The sequence below is a fragment of the Hyaena hyaena genome, unplaced genomic scaffold, assembly GCF_003009895.1.
Source record: "Hyaena hyaena isolate Hyena2069 unplaced genomic scaffold, ASM300989v1 scaffold_0, whole genome shotgun sequence".
In the NCBI taxonomy this organism is placed as follows: Eukaryota; Metazoa; Chordata; class Mammalia; order Carnivora; family Hyaenidae; genus Hyaena; species Hyaena hyaena.
Window position 1 is genome coordinate 3148355 of NW_024080632.1, and position 17752 is coordinate 3166106.

The window sequence follows — 17752 nt, forward strand, 5'->3', positions numbered from 1 at the left end:
CTGTGACTCCCTCTCTCTCTGACCCTCCCCTGCTCACGCTGTCTCTCTCTCTCTCTCCTAGAAATAAATAAAAAAAAAAAAAAATTAAAATTAAATGGGGCGCCTGGGTGGCTTAGTCGGTTAAGCGTCCGACTTTAGCTTAGGTCATGATCTCGCGGTTCGTGGGTTCGAGCCCCGTGTCGGGCTCTGTGCTGACTGCCAGCTCAGAGCCTGGAGCCTGTTTCAGTCTGTGACTCCCTCTCTCTCTGACCCTCCCCTGCTCTCGCTGTCTCTCTCTCTCTCCTAGAAATAAATAAAACATTAAAAAAAAAAAAAAAGGTTTAAAAAAAAATTAAAATTAAAAATAAATAAATAAATAAATAAAGCCTCAGTTCTAAGCTCTTAGAGATCAGGAAGCTGGAACCCACGTATCCTGATGTCAAGTTCTATGTTCTTTTCACTATTTAATTTAAGGCTATAAAATCCACAAAGTAACTTACATCATTGCTACTGAAATGTTACTGGGCTCAGAAAAAGCCAGTTAAAATTAACATGCAAAACACTACCCAAAGGAATGACAGATTTAGAATGGATATTTTGCAAATGCTAATGAACTAATAGCTCTAAGTAACATTAATCAAAGAATGCTAAAATCATTAAGTGAACTTTATAAATATAAAAGCTCAGGCTGACCAACTCTTGAACTTCCGGTCAACCTTTACATCCACAGGTGGCACAGCCAGAGATCCATGTCCTCCTGATGTGATGGAGTAAGTAGGCAGCAGACAGCACCACCAGTAAGGCAGTGATGCCCAAACAAACCAAAAACCCACAATGATGGAACCAAGTCACTAGATCTAAATACCAGTTCTTAGGAATCATGGAGGACAGAGGAATGTGTCAAATTACAATGAGGACAATTAGCAAGATCCAGAATATGAGAAATTCTACAGGACAAATGACCCAGTGTTTCTTCCACAAATACATGGCATTTTTTATCATGCAAAGGAAGAAGAAGAAAAAGGAGGAAGTAGGAAGATGGGGAAGGACCTGTCAGTGATAGAGAGAGACTTTATATTTTTTTAAGTTTATTTATTTATTTATTTATTTATTTATTTAGTAATCTCTGCACCCAATGTGGGGCATGAACTCATGACCCTGAGATCAGGAGTAGCATGCTCTTTTGACTGAACCAGCCGGATGTCCCTTAAGACAGACTTTATCCAAATGCAAAGTATGAACTTTGGTCGATTTAAATAAAGAGTAAAAAGACATTTTTTACATTAATGGGGGAAACTTAACATGGTCTAGTCATGAGGTTGATATTAACAAATAAATGCTAATTTGGGTGGGTGTGACAATGTTACAACTTAAAAAAAATTTTTTTTAATGTTTTATTTATTTCTGAGGGAGCGAGAGAGAGACAGCATGAACAGGGGAGGATCAGAGAGAGGGAGATACAGAATCCGAAACAGGCTCCAGGCTCTGAGCTGTCAGCACAGAGCCCGACACGGGGCTCAAACCCACGAACCGTGAGATCATGATCTGAGCCGAATTCGGACGCTTAACTGACTGAGCCACCCAGGTGCCCCATAACTATTTTTTAAAAAATCCTTATCTGTGAAAGATACATAATGAAGTTAAAAAATTTTTTTTAAGGCTTATTTATTTTTGAAAGAGAGAGAGAGATCAGGACAGGGGCAGAGAGAGAGGGAGGGAGACACAGAATCTAAAGCAGGCTCCAGCTTCTGAGCTGTCAGCACAAGGCCTGATGCAGGGCTCGAACTCATGAACTATGAGATCATGACTTTGAGCCGAACAAACTTGGACGCCTAACCTACTGGGCCACTTAGGTGCCCCTGAGTTGTTTCTGTTTTCTTGGGTTTTTTTTAAATGTTTGTTTACTTTTGAGAGAAAAAGAAAGTGCGAGTCGGGTAGGGGCAGAGAGAGAGATAGACAAAGGATCCGAAGCGGGCTCTGAGCTGACAGCAGAGAGCCCATGCGGGGCTCAAACTCCCGAACTGTGAGATCATGACCTGAGCCTAAGTTGGATGCTTAACCAACTGAGCCACCCAGGCACCCCGCATAATGAAGTTTTTATGAGTAAACTGATATAATATGTAGGATTTGCTTTAAAATGCTAAGAAAACATGTATGGATAGGGGAAGAGAAAACAAAAATGGCAGAACATTGAAGGCCTGTGATTTTAATATTCTTTCTACTTCTGTATTTGAAGTTTCCTATAGTAAAATATATAATTTTATATCCCAAGAATTTATATTCATATGAAGCCCAGGTAATTAGAAAGAGGAAGTTTGGGCACAGTGACTTTTTTGAGTGTGATTTTTCCCTTGCCCTTCAAACCAGTGTGCTACCTCTCTGTCTCAGAGATATACAGGAACTTTCCTTCTAACAGAAACGGATGCCCGACCAGTGATATTTGCAAGTGACTATTCAGTTGAGTATTCGGATACACAGGTAGGGGTCAAAGGAAAAGTAACCACGTACATTTTTGGCACTGCTGTTGAAACTCTCAGAGCTGATGGGGAGCAGGGTGCTCAACTCCAGGTCCGTAACCATCTGGCGAGACTCTGCCAGCAAACGCTGAAGCTTGCTTGTGGGCGAAAAGTCATCCTGGGAAGACAACACAATGTAAGCATTCAAGAAATCAAGAGGCATTTTTAAATGTTTATGTTTACAAGTATAATGTTATAAACACAAATGTTAACCACCCAAGAATGTTTCTTTGGCTTTAGGTATTACATACCAAAGCTGGACATTAAATACTAGAGCAACCAAATTCCATCTATTTTTTAGAACCTATTTGGCTAAATAATTTGACCTCAACAGACCTTACAACTAATTAAGTTACATCCGTGTGATAAAAAGAATCCTAGGCTGGGGCGCCTGGCTGGCTCAGTAGGTAGAGTCTGTAACTCTTGATCTTGGGGTTGTAAGTTTGAGCCCCACACTGGGTAGAGAGATTACTTAAAGATAAAATCTTAAAAAAAAAAAAAATCCTAGGCATTGTTAACTCTCCTAAATTAACTTTCCAAAGCTGTAATTACCATGCTAATTAATATGTCTAAATACTTGTAAAATGTAACTTTAACATTAAAGGCTTATAAGCTTTTAAGGGGCACCTGGGTGGCTCAGTCAGTTAAACATACAACTCTTGGCTTTGGCTCAGGTCATGATCTCACTGCTGGAGGGTTCGAGCCCCGCGATGGGCTCTATGCTGACAGCTCAGATTCTGTGTCTCTGTCTCTGCCCCTCCCCTGCTGGTGTTCAATCTGTCTCTCAAAAATAAATAATAAACATTAAAAAAAATTTATTTTATTAGTATTATTTTTTTAATGTTTATTTCTTTTTTTTGAGACAGAGACAGAGCATGAGCAGTGGAGGGTCAGAGAGAGAGAGGGAGACACACAGAATCTGAAACAGGCTCCAGGCTCTGAGCTAGCTGTCAGCACAGAGCCCGACATGGGGCTCGAACCCACAAACCGTGAGATCATGACCTGAGCTGAAGTCAAACGCTTAACCGACTGAGCCACCCAGGCGCCCCATTAAAAAATTTTTTTAATGAATAATATAAAAATATGTGGATATGTGCCTTAGTTTGTTCTTGTTTAATTTCCAACTTTGGGATCTGACGTTTTAGCATGACAGCCACTCTGAAAAGTACCTAGACTAATTTCTTTGTTAAGAAGAGCGAATTCTAATGTTCCAGGAACAAAGATGATCACTACTGACCTGGATCTAGAAGACATTTAATAAGTACCTGCTGAATGAATATATGTGTGTACAAGCACACATACACACAAATATATACATACATATGGAAAACATAAGCAAGCAATATCATATATTGCCTCAAAAAAATGGGTACCAACCCTGAAAAAAGGTCTCACAAGAGCTGAAAAGGTAGTAGCTAACATTTCCTCTCATACTCACAGCTTTAAAAAAAATTAACAGCTTTGAGGGCTGCCTGGGTGCCTCAGTCGGTTATGCGTCTGACTTTGGCTCAGGTCATAATCTCATGACCTCCCCTCCCAGCCTCTCCCCTCCTCATGTTGTTTCTCTCTCTCTCAAAAATAAACTTAAAATTTAAAAAAAAATATCAACAGTTTTGAGGTATAATCAACATACAATTACCTATACAATTAAGTTGGGGCATCTGGGTGGTTCAGTCACTTGGGTGCCTGACTTCAGCTCAGGTCATGATCTCGCAGCTTGTGAGTTCAAGCCCATGTTGGGCTCTGTGCTAACAGCTCAGAACCTGGAGCCTGCTTTGGATTCTGTGTCTCCCTTTCTCCCTGCCTCTCCCCCATTCGTGCTCTGTCTGTCTGTCTCTCTCTCAAAAATAAATAAACATTTAAAAAAACTGTACAATTAAGCTATACAATATGCAGAGTTTTACATATGTACACAGTCCTGAAACCACACCGACAATGGATAGGGAATCAAACCTATGCCCCTTGGGAATTCCTGCCTCTGAGTCTGTCTGCCCATTTCCAGCCAACACTGATCTGTCTTCTGTCACCAGAGACTAGTTTGTGTTTTCTGGAATTTTATATAGATATACTCATATTTTCACCTATGTGGCATCTTCCTTTCAGCATAATTATCTTGAGATTCACCTGTGCTGTGTACTGTAAGCGGTTTATGTCTTCCTACTCCTGAGAAGTACCCACTGTGTGCGGGCATCAGTTTGTCTATTCACCTACTGATGCATATTTGCATTGTTCCCAGTTTTTCAGTTAATACAAATAAAGCTGCTTGAATATTACATGCAAGTCTTTGTATGGACACGTTCCCATTTCTCTCATGGAACAGCTGGATCATATGGTATGTGTATATTTAACTTTTTAAGAAACTACCCAAGTGCTTTTCAAAGTGAATTTTCTTTTCCCACCATCAGTGAATGAAAGTCCCAGTTGCTCCAGATTCTAGTCAACACTTGGTATGATCAGTTTTTAACAGAGAACTAACACTCATCAAATGTCCATTAGGGGCCACGCCCCACAATATCTCATTCAGAACAAGCAAATGTAATGTTACTTTGCATATATGCAAGAGAAGAAACTGAGGCTCAAAGAAAGTAAATAACGTTACTGAGGTCACTGAGCAAAGGCAACGCAACACAAGGATTTGAACCCAGAACTTCCCCAAATAAAACCAAAAGTAATTAAGGTCATCTGAACTTATTTTCACCCTGAAAGAGCTATCCTGTAGATCCCATTTATGGTGAAGACACCGACTGGCTCATGCGTAACAGTGACAAGCAGTAGCAACCTCACTGACCATCAGGAGGGGCATGAACACACGGGTTTATCCAATCAAAGGACTACACATGAATCAACAGTCAAAAGGAAGAGACTAAGTCTTCAAGTATCAGCACGGATAAATGTCATAAAATATGCACCCAGTTGGAAAAAATCACGTTGCAAAAGGATAGAGACAGTATTTTACCTCTTAGGCACATTTTAAATACACACAAAACATCATGTAATGTTTAAATATACATTTTTATGTAGTAAAATAATAAGAACAAGCAAGAATACAGCTTCAGGATAGTGATTAACTGGTGGGGGAAGTGGGCAAAGGGAGAATGGCACACGGGACCCACACTTTATCTGCAGTATTTCTCAAACAAGAAAAATAAAGCAAATGTGGCAAATGTAAACCTGTTAAATCTGAACATAGGTGCACAATTACTTGTTACAGTCTTCATTTTTTGTTATATTGAAAATATGTATATGCACATATGTATGTAATATGTTATATCTTATCAATCACCTGGAAGGCCTAAAGGACATCTGGCCTAGAATTAACTCTATAGAATAATATTTATTTTTTAAATATTTATTTTTTAATTTTTTTTAATGTTTATTTATTTTTGAGACAGAGAGAGACAGAGCACGAGCTGGGGAAGGGCAGAGAGAGAGGGAGACATAGAATCTGAAAGAGGCTCCAGGCTCTGAGCTGTCAGTACAGAGCCCGATACGGGGCTCGAACCCACAGACTGACAGATCATGACCTGAGCCAAAGTCAGATGCTTAACCAACTGAGCCACCCAGGTGCCCCTATTTTTTAATTTTTATTTATTTTGAGAGAGAGAGAGAGCACATATGTAAGGATGGGGAGGAGCAGAGGGGGAGAGGGAGGAAGGGAGAAAGAGAGAGAGAGAAGAAAGAGAGAGAGAGAGAATCCCAAGCAGGTTCCACACTGTCAGCATGGAGCCCAATGTGGGGCTCGAGCTCACAAACGGTGAGATCATGACCTGAGCTGAAACCAAGAGTCAGATACTTAACCAACTGAGCCACGTAGGTGCCCCTATAGAATAACAGTTAAAGGAAACAAAAGGCAAGTAACTCTGACTTCACTTAAATAACAGAACTAAAGTCCCATAGTTTAGGAAAAAAAACTCCCGAAGAATGACCAAATTAAGCACACAAGCAACAGTACCACAGCAGAATTAAAAGTATGTTGGGGAGAAGCCTTGCTCGAATGAGCTGGGTATCTCTAAGCAAAATACACACACCTTATCACTGGACAACGGTGCCTCTTTGTTGAACAACAAAATCTTAGGTGAGTTCTTGGTATCAGGAGAAGGCTCTGTCTCTATCGATTTCTCATCTTCTCTTGTTGCAGATTTCGGAGAACCCAGACAGTGGGAATGCTGGATGGCGATTAGCTCACTGCAAATCAGAGACCCAAACGGAGACAGACATCTTAAAGTGGCATCAAACATGTCACCAACACTCTTACACTTAAAAAAGTATCTCAACAGGACACCAGAAAAGTTGTTTTTCTTTTTAATGAAGAAGTTTAATGAGCAGAACATTGTAGATTTGAAGAGAATACTTGAGTAGAATATTATAAATTAATGCATACCCTTTGCAGTCAGAATTAATATAGAATCTTGGTTAAAGGCAACAACAGAAGAGAGAATTTCCATCCTCATTAAAAAAAAAAAAACAGAAAAGAAAAAGGAAAAAGAAAATGAAAAGATGATTCAAGGGACAGAATCATCCAAAAAGGCGTGGGGAAAAAAATTAACGTTAAACTTGTGAAAATTTTGGGATTTTGGTCTGCGAAACTGATATTTGTTAATGGTTTTTAAAAGTCCCTTTGTGCGAGCGGACCGGCCCTGTGCGGCTGTCCATTCTTCTGCAGGTCCTCACTCCGGAGGGCGGACACGTGTGGCCAAGCTGCTGGGTGCGTCCGAGAGTCCGGGCTCAAAGCAGGATGCACCGCAAGGGCCGAGCCGCCTCCTCCCCCGCACCCTGTCACTGAAGCGGAGGGGGCTGCCCGGGGCCTCGGCCTGCACAGGACGGCCGTAGGAATGTGAGCATTTAGTCCGCCGCTAAAGTCAGTACACAGCGACGGCTTATCCTCTAAGAGAGAACCGGAGAAGCGAATCGTCTTCCTGGTGTAACCGCGCATGCGTCAGGTGACGTGCGGGTACCGCGCCTCGGCTGGCAGCACCAGTCCTGTCTAGTATTTCAAACCAGGGAGGCCGAAAGGGTCTTGAAAGAAAACTCCAAATTTAAATGTGAATTTCTTTCCTCTGTTAAATTTAACATATGTCCACTATGCTTTTAAACCTAACATAGGGGCTGAGCATCGAGCCTGCTTAGGATTCTCTCTCCCGCTCATGCTCTTTCTCCCATCCCCCCCCCAAAAAAAGGCGGGGGGGGGCGCTTGGGTGGCTCAATTGGTTAAGTGTCCAGCTCTTGATCCTGGTTCAGGTCATGATCCCGCAGTTCCTGGGTTCCGGCCTCGCATTGGGCTCTATGCTGACGGTGCCGAGCCAGCTTGAGATTCTGGCTCTCCCTTTTGTGCACATGCACATGCTCTCTCTCTCCCTCCGTCCCTCCTTCTGCTCCTTCCCCCCTAAAAAGGTTTTCTAATTGTTGACATTATTAAAGCACCCCTCAACGACAAGATTAAGCAATTTTTTAATGTATCTTTATTTTTGAGGGAGAGATCTTGAGGGGGGAGGGGCAGAGAGAGAGAGAAAGAAAGAATCCACAGCAGGCTCCTAGCTGCCAGTCCAGAGCCTGACACAGGGCTTGAACCCAGGAACTTCAAGATCATGACCTGAGCCGAAGTCAGATGCTTAACCAACAGAGCCACCCAGGGGCCCCAAGATTCAGCAAGTCTAACAATAAGATGAGCCTGAATAATGCAGCTTATGCTAATGACTAATCCATTTTCTTCTCTTAAAAAAAACATGAACTTTTCCAGCTTGTTACATACAAATGCTATTTTTCTTACATGACTTCAAAAAGTGAGACGGTTTGGGAAATGTAAAATGAACACAAGGGCAGAAGCAGGTGGATAAGGAAATATGTCATTGGGGTGGGGGTTGGGCAGGTGGAGGCAAAATTCTTATCTGAGGTCTGGGGAATGTAATCTGTGCAGAAAAACAGCCTATCGATTCCCACGGGATCTGGGGGTGAGGAATGCTCCAGAGCGGCATTCTGCTCCGTAAAGTAACCTACTGTTAGTTTAAAAAAAACCATATTTGCCCAACTCATGACAAGTGGCTTTTTCAAACAAAACCTTTGCCTCAGAAACAGCCCTAGGTACAAGCTTTTCACTGGAATCGAATACGTTCCCTTTGCACAATCAAAAACTCGACTGCCTATGTGATGGTGAAGAGAGTCCCCGTTTTGCCCCAGATGTGATTTCTGCTCGCAAACACTGCTCTCTGCTTCACAGTGAGCATGAAGCGGCTAACGCCCTTTCCATTTCCAAGCACAACATGCGGGGTCCCCGGGGGTTACCGATGCCGGAGTTACTAACCTCGTGGAGGAGTTGTATTTCCGTCCACTGGCACTTTCTGCACAAGTACACACGGATTTGTGGCGAACGATTCTTTGCACTTTGGAAGGCTTGAAAATGCTCATCCATTCCATGTCAGACATGTGGCCTGGGGCCTCGATGATGAAGTTACTCGGGTGGCAGCACTTGGATTCACATATGTCACTTTCCCCCAGACAGGCTTCATTTTTATGGCAACAGGAGACTCCAGACCTTTCCACATCGTCTTGACATTCAACGTCCAGCTTCTCTGGCTGTTTTGCCCCAGAGCAGTTGGCCAGGCCCAGGTACACGTTGACATCATGCCACTGTTTCTCATCAGAGAAGGACGCTGATGTTTCTGACAGTTGTTTCCCTTCATTCTGAATCCCGCTCCTGGTCCCTTTTAGTGACTTTGCATGAATCTTGCAAAATGTACTTTTGTTTTCAGCTTCCATCTGCATTTTTCCTCCTAGAGACCAAGACTTTTGCTTCTCCAGGAAGTCTTTTGTAAATAGAGATGAGACAGCAATTACACTTTTCTCCCCAAATGAAGTATTAGCCTGTAGTCTCTTCTCATGGCACGCATCACAAGGACTCTTGTCTGACCTATTTTGCTGAACCAACATGGTCTCAAATTTTGGGTCTTTAACCAGTGACTTCTGATTTTTCTCCCTCTTAATATTGACTTTTAGGTGGTTATTCTCAAGGTCTGACAAACACATGTCCCTGCTATGGGAACATTACAAAAAACACAAGTTATAAGATACACTTGATACCGTGTATCTAAATATTTCACTCAAATTCCATTAGTTGAGCTAAATCCTATTAAGACCCATTTGTATGAAAAGAAAAGATAATGTAGAATACGTATTCTTTCTTCAGAGCCCAATTTCAACCCAACTGCAAGGAAGTCTTTTTGACCAGCAAGCCCACACGCTTACTTGTCTTCAACTCCTCCATGCTTACTGCCTATACTGCAGTTACTACTTTACTATATGTATTATCTAATTAATCATGCAGCAAACTTCCTATTATAACAAATTGTTCACCAACTTTCATGTATATGTCTTTTCAGTAGACTCATAAGTTTCTTTTTTTTCTTTAACATTTATTTATTTTTGAGAAACAGAGAGAAACAGGGCACGAGCAAAGCAGGGTGGGGGAGGGGCAGAGAGAGGGAGACACAGGATCCAAAATAGGCTCCAGGCTCTGAGCTGTCAGCACAGGGCCTGACATGGGGCTCGAATCCAGGAACCGTAGATCATGACCTGAGCCACCCAGGCGCCCCGACTCATAAATTCCTTAATGTGTATGCCTTTTTAATCCTTCTGGCACTTTAGGACAGTCTTTAACATACATTAGGTACTCTGTAAATACCTGTTCATTGGTCTGTTATTTCCCTTCCTATTAGTTTCACAGTAAACAGAAGTAAAGCCAGAACTGAAAAGGGACAGAGATTCAAGGGACAGAGGTGCAGTGGAAAGTGCCAAATGTGTTTACCATACTGCATTCATGACCAACGCATCTGTCTGCTGGATATTTACACAGCAATATACTGAGAGCTGGTCTAAAGTCAGATATGGCATGTAATGGCATATCTTGCATAAAATGAAAATTAAGAATACTATACAACCACAATACATCTTTCAATAAGCTGTCATGTCACATGTATTCAGGCATTCTGATCTGTAGAGGTCGGACCCCGCAGACAACCCCCACGTTCTAGAATGGCACAGGCCATTTCACGCTCTTAGAGAATAACTTCACGCTTCTAGCCCAAGTGCCTCCCAGGGGCAATGAGATCCAAAGAAGCAAAATGCCAATGTGGTGGGGGCTCTGGCTTGCAAGAGAACCCTGGCTGGTGTACTAAGTAGCAGCAGCAGCAGCAGCAACAGCAGCGGCAGCAACTGGGACACAAAGCTGAGGTAACCCCGTAACCACCGCGCCCCCGCCCCTCAGCAGAAAGTCACAAAAGAAAAGTAAAGCACAGCAGTCATACTGTCCAGAGTGACAGTCCCATCCACCGATGCAACTGCTAACTACAGGCAAAGGGGCTGCTGGGAGCACAGGGCGGCCCCCACCTCTGCACTTGCATGGTAACGCCTAACGGTGGGGACCTTCCCTCATTCCCATTCAGGGTCATGACTCCTTGTAACACTTGTGCTGGGAAAAGTAGACCAAATGTAACTGTGGGGCAGTTATATGCCTGTTAAATTACACTACACCTCATATATTTGTATTTTAACTTTACAGAGACCAATTTAATTCACACACTGCTTGTTAGAGGTAAGAAAAGGGGTCTCCTTCAATTAACAAGGAAAACAGGAAAATCAAGCTAAAAGCAGAGATCCTCCACTAGCTGAACTCCTACTTCAGTTACTTATACCATTCGCTGGTGTTATTTCTCTTAGACAAGTACCACATCCTATGCATGTGTGTTTATTTTGCCCAACCCCAGCCCAGTGAGTGCTAAACACTGCATGCCGAGTATGCTTGAAAGAGGACATGATTCGCCTCTATAGTTTCTACTTGAGCTCAAAGCCTTGTACACAACAGACACACAAATAATGCTAATGAATTTCTTTTATCAAGTGGCTAAATCAGGATTGTCCCTAAAATTCTAAGATCGGGTCTCATTCTGACACAGGATTGATTATAATGATAATTACTAGCTCATATATATTTATTCCCTACCATATAGGGAATAATGGTCGATACTGGTCTACAGTAAGTACTTAATAAGTAGGCTGAATGATAAAATAAAATACAAGATCATACTAATAGCATCTTACTGAGATTACCTGGATTCCAGAACCTTTGATTCCTCCATCTTTGAGTCATATATCTGTATTAATTCCTGAGAATTTTCCACATTAAAATTAAGAAACTGAAGATCACTCTGTTGTTTTACATAAATCTGCCATAGACATTGATAAATAAGATGGGACAATGAAACTATTGAGTCAACATTCAAATGCTAAAACAGATCAGATGGTGATCAGAGACATATGCTAAATATGTTTACTTTTATTTTTCCTATGTTAGCACCGAGATTTGTTTGTATAACTAGTTTTCCTAACTTTCATTACCATAAGCAAAACCCTACTGATTATTAAAGATGATAAACCTTTAATGTAGTTAGGACTCCAAATACACTGTAGGCAAAACTCAACAGACACACACTTTTCCCAATTTGATGTTTGTTTATGAACGTGTCCCACCTAACAGTCAGGGCAGGGGAAGGGGGGTCCGTACCTGTCTCAGATTATGCAGTTCTGCGTCTGTACGTTCTTGCTTTGACTTGGCAATATCAAGTAACTCATCTTTCCTTTTTTCTCTCTCTGCTATTTAAGAACAAATATTATTCACATGATTTTCATCGGCCATATCAACACAAACCTCTTCATTTCCAAAAATGTAATGTTCCCATAACATTCCCCCTCCCACCCCACCCCGTTTCTGAACTTAAAATGTGCAACATGCATGGCTGGGAAGAACTTTAATCTGTGATTCTGACTAGGTCTTCCACCAAACTTGAAAATTTTCACAATGTAATTAATGCTGAGTCAAAATAGGATCCAGAATTCTATCAACTGTATGACCAAATCACATTGTGTGTTTGTATATATGGATAAAAAGTCTAAGAACAAGTACACTTAAGTATTAAAAGATGCTTTTTTTGTATGGGAGGGTTAATGACAATTATTTTCCTCTCTTTTTTGAGGGGAGGAGGGCGTGATAAAATATGTATTATTTTAATTTAAAATTTTTTTCACATTACCTGAGTAACTTATGAATGCATTTTCATTGCAAAAACCCAAACAACGTATTACCTTTATCAACAGAAAAATAAATAAATAAATAAAAATAAAAAGTTTCAGAACTTGGTAAATTGAGAACCCACAGGAAGGGAAGAATCTAAAGTGCTGTACAAAGACTAGTACCAGCAGAAAACATTAATATTATGCTAAAGGAGAAATGAAGTGACTCGCACAGAAGTCAGAAATCAACAATAAATGCTTCACTTAGGAAGAAATCAATAACTTTATAAGAAGTTCAAACTAAATGTATACAATGACCCTGCAACTACATGAATCGATCTGAAGTAAATCGGATACAATCTAAATAAAAATTTATAACTTCTATCTATTGTTCTTTCATATAACACCTTCTACATGTCATTTTTCTACATTTCCTACATTTTTCTACATTTTCATTTTACATGAAAAAGAACAAAGGTTTTTATCATCACTTTACATCTGGACATCGCAAAAACCACGTAAGGACACAGGCCTGAGATTTGGTGCGGACTGTAACTCCACTGGACAGCTGCTCTGGGGGGTCGGGGCACCAGGTGGAGATAAGAGCAAGCAGCGTCTGTGCACAGCTGCCCGGTCTCCCCAGCATGGTGCATGCTCGGCCCTTCCAACGTGGGTCTGTGGCATCATCCCACCTTTGAAAAGTAATCCATGTGCACAAGATGGAAAACGTGAAGAGCAGTTCAGTGAACACCATGCTGCCAGCTTGAAACTATCACGTCTTTTCTACTCCATTCTGAATTTCTTTGCATTATAGGAGCCAACACCATCATGAGAACATATAAATGCAATGGGTCTGCGCTATTTACACAGAGGTGCATTTAGTTTATGTGAATTCAATTATAAATGCAGTGGGTCCGCACTATTTATGCAGAAGTGCATTTAGTTTACGTGAATCCAATTACAAGCGCAAAGAAAAAACTAAAAAAGGAACTGCAGCTACTGTAACTGGGAGTAATGCCCACCGTGCCTCTGGGACTCTGCTGGGCTGGGCGCCACTTGCCTCTCTATTAGCGGCACTGTGACGCGCTGGGTGTAATTCCTAGTGTTTAGAGATACTTGTTTTGGATACACTATGGACCCTAAACAAAAGCAAACTATTTAGTTTGGAGTTCAGGGGTAATTTTAAATATATGTGAGTTTTGCCTTAATCTTGGACTCTAGAATAATCTACTATAAATCTACTGTAAATACAGATGTTTCGCTCAGTCAGATACTTTTCTACATGGCTGGGTTTAGCTGAGAGATCAAAGTGGTGGGACCACTTTTTCTGTGGTCACAGAAAACAAAGAGGTATTGGACTCTGCTGACTGCTGCCTGAACAAGTGGCCTAAGAAAAGACACTACAGGGGAAAGGGTCCTGGAAGTCCGCACCCACCACATTCCGGTCAAGGCTCTGCCTTTTACTGACAGGGAGACCTTAGGCAATCACTCAATGTCATGGGGCTTCATTTACAAGACTGTCAGGACCTCAGAAATATGAACTAGTATCATCACTTTATTTGCAAATTTCTTATAAGCAGTTATGTACAAACCAAAGAAACACATCATCTACATGAAGCACTTCATCTTCAACAAGAGGTAAAAAAAAGCTTTGAACTTAACAGAAATTATATTTTTAAGATATCTTCCAGCTTAAAATTAAATGTGTTCATTTTCAGCCACAGCACCTGACAGCATATCATTTATGTTAAGCCTTTTAAAATTATTTTTAGGCTTAATTCACCTTTATAATTTAAATATACGAAAATTGTTTTGAGACAGTGGTATGAGTAGAAAAAGTGTTTAAGAGGGAAACCTGGGTGGTTCAGTCGTCTGAGTGTCCGACTCTTGATTTTGGCTCAGGTCACGATCTCACAGTTCTTGAGTTTAAGCCCCTCAGTGGGCTCTCCACCAGTGGCATGGAGCCTGCTTGGGATTCTCTGTCTCCCTCTCTCTCTGCCCCTCCCCTGCTTGTATTCTCTCTCAGTCTCTCTCTCTCTCAAAAATAAATAAATACACATTAAAAAAAAAGAAAGAAAGAAAAGGTATTTAAGAAATTAGCTTAGGAAGGGCGCCTGGGTGGCTCAGTTGGTTGAACATCTGACTCTTGACTGGGCTCAGGTCATGATCTCACGATTTGTGAGATCAACCTCCTTGTCAGGCTCTACACGGACAGCATGGAGCCTGCTTGGGATTCTCTCTCTCTCCTTCTTTCTCTGACTTGCCCCTGCTCATGCTATCTCCCTCTCTCTCTCTCTCACACACACAATAAACATTAAAAAATAAATCAACATTAAAAAATAACAAAATTATTCACAAAATGGATTTATTATGGTATTATCTAACAAATTTCCATTAGCCATAATCCATCCTAGCAATACAAGGATATAGGAGTAAAAATTGCCAAATCAAAACAAAGGGAGACTGTTAAAATATCCTATAAATATCTCCCTTCCTCTCACAGCATTGTATTCACATCTGTATAGTATTAGATTTTCTGTGAGCCTGTGAGCCTCATAGCAACTAGAAGAGTGCCTGGCACACAAAAGCTGACCCAAAGGTTGTTTGAATTCAACTGTAAACCTACAAGTTTATATATCTTTAGGATACGTATATATTTTGTTTACACATACATTTTTATTAATATGTTACTTTGAGACAGCAGTCCTACAAATAATGGAAGCAGTGACCTCTACTGGTAGAAAACTGCATTTTTCCCAATCTTTAATCACATTACCTTAAAATTAAGTATTTCATTTTATCTGAAAAAATGTTAATTATGCATTTTGCCCTTTAGCTTACAGAAATTTATTCCCCTCCTAGAAGGAAAGGCATTGAGGGTATCTATAAATAAAACCCAAAAATGTCAATTTAATTAAGAGAGGTCTGAACCAGTGGAAACTAGTGGGGTATACAGTGGACAGTGTGTGTAAGAATATGGGGGTGGGTGGGTGGAATGCAATATTTATGTTTATCTTGCAACCTGAGGAGCCCATGTTAACCTGAGGGGCCCAGGTTAAACTAGTGATAAATCTGCTATTTTTTAAAGTTTATTTAAGAGCACCTGGGTGGTTCAGTTGGCTGGGTGTCTGACTCTTGATTTCATCTCAGATCATGATCTCATGGTTCGTGAGTTTAAGCCCCGCATCAGGCTGTGCTGGCAGTGAGGAGCCTGTTTGAGTTTCTTTCTCTCTCTCTCTCTCTCTCTGCCCTTCCCTTCACTCAAAAATAAACATTTCAAAAAAATAAAATAAAATTTATTTATTTTGGGGAGAGAGGGAGTGAGCAGGGGAGGGAAAGAGAAAGAAGGGGAGAGCAAGAATCCCAAGCAGGCGCCACACTGTCAGCACAGAGTCTGACTCAAGGCTCGAACATATGAATCATGAGATCCTGACTTGAGCCAAAATCAACTCTGCCGCTTAAATGACTGAGCCACCTAGGCACCCTGATAAATTTGATATTTTCAAATCATGAAAAACTCACCCTTAACATTATTACTTCAGGATCATGCTGGTATAACAAAACACATGTATATTTTTCCAACTGTAATAATCATAGGTGATCTATTTGCAGAATGGGGAAAATGTTGAATTCCTAATTTTTACCTGGTATTTGTAAAAGTATAAACACCCTTCCTTTCTCAATTCATAAGATCCTTTCTTAATGGATTTTTAAGCACATGTATTATGTTTGTAATGAGAAATATAGTCCCACAGTCAAGTTAGAAGGAAGGGAAGGTAACTCTACATTTTAAACAAGAAGAAACGGGTTAACTAGGGGGTATCATAACAACTTAAAAAAATGTTTTTAATGTTTATTTTTTTGAGCGAGATGGAGTATGAGCAGGTGAGGGGCAGAGAGAGAGACACAGAATCTGAAACAGGCTCCAGGCTCTGAGCCGTCAGCACAGAGGCCGATGTGGGGCTCGAACCCACAAGCTGTGAGATCATGACGTGAGCAGAAGTCAGCGGCCTAACTGACTAAGCCACCCAGGCATCCACCTCCCTTTTTTTTTTTTTTTTTTTTACAAGTTTAATATTCCCTGCCTGGTCCCTCCCTGTCTCTCAAAGGCTGTTAAAAAAACAAAAAACAAAAAACCTACTATTTTGAGAGAGGTGTACTTCCTTCAGTCTGTTGTGCTCGTATCATAGAAAGTTTAGGTTACAAAGATAACTATTCAATCACTTAAATTAATTATCTATTTTTACCAGTAAAAACCAATTCATCATGCAGGCAACTTTTCTCTTGCTTGAGGCGAATGATCTCTTCTCGTTGTTCATTATTTTCTGTTGTCTTTTCATTTAGATCCTCTTCACAAATAGAAGAAAACAAAAGTCCTCAAATAAATACTAGTTCCTAGAAGACTATACACTGTGAATACCTCTCACGCCCTCAGCACCCTTTCCAATCAATGTGAAGTCCTACTGGAACCACAACAAAATGTGCCCCGTATCGAATGTCACTGCACCCCTAGCAGTGACCCTTGTCAGGCTTCCTTATCCCTGACTGGCCGCTCCTTTACACCCTATTGTCCGAAGAACAATCAGGGCAATCTTCTTCTTCTTCTTTTTTTTATTAAGTACACTCTACCCCCAACGCGGAGCTCAAACTCACGACCCCAAGATCAAGAATCACATGCTCTCCTGACTGAACCAGCCAGGACCCCCAGGGTAATCTTTTAAAAGTAAAAAGCTGCTCATGTCACTTGTCTGCTAAAAGCCCTCCCACCACACCCAGGATGAAATCCAGAGTCACTGCTGAAAGCCCTGCGTGGCCCTGCCTGTCACTCCCCACTGTGCTTTGTTCTGCTCCTCCAACGCGTCCCGACCTTGCAACCCACCCTAGGGCTTTTGCATTTGCTGTTCCTTCTGCTTGGAAGGCTCTGGGCCCAGATCCTCACATGGCTAGTTCTTCTCACCATCGAAGCTTCTGCTCAAATCTTCTCCTCAAAGTCACCTTCGCAGTCCACCCGAACTGAGTTCATTCCCCTCACTCTCTAGTCCACCATCCATTACCCTGTCATCCTTTAAAGAGATGACAGAATCTGTCCCTGCTGTCAAGGGGCTTACAGTGCGATTATGGTTTTAGCTGAAGCTACAAATGGAGACAAAGCCTACGATTTGGCACAAGTCAAGGCATCAGAAGCACAAGATTTTAAA

At 41.2% G+C, this 17752-nt stretch overlaps 1 protein-coding gene across 3 annotated transcripts in view; it reads right to left on the reverse strand.

Moving 5' to 3' along the window:
- Nucleotides 1-17752, reverse strand: part of CCDC62 (coiled-coil domain containing 62) — a 46666-nt gene that overhangs the window by 16247 nt on the left and 12667 nt on the right. For 2 of the 3 annotated variants that reach the window (XM_039255788.1, XM_039255668.1), the window contains 6 exons: nucleotides 16802-16903; nucleotides 12049-12137; nucleotides 11595-11710; nucleotides 8794-9522; nucleotides 6524-6680; nucleotides 2488-2613 (listed from right to left, as the gene is read on the reverse strand). In XM_039255788.1, the coding sequence (XP_039111719.1) occupies nucleotides 2488-2613; nucleotides 6524-6680; nucleotides 8794-9522; nucleotides 11595-11710; nucleotides 12049-12137; nucleotides 16802-16903 (1319 nt within the window). The remainder of the gene's footprint in view (nucleotides 1-2487; nucleotides 2614-6523; nucleotides 6681-8793; nucleotides 9523-11594; nucleotides 11711-12048; nucleotides 12138-16801; nucleotides 16904-17752) is intronic. The other variant, XM_039255720.1, reaches the window with a different exon arrangement.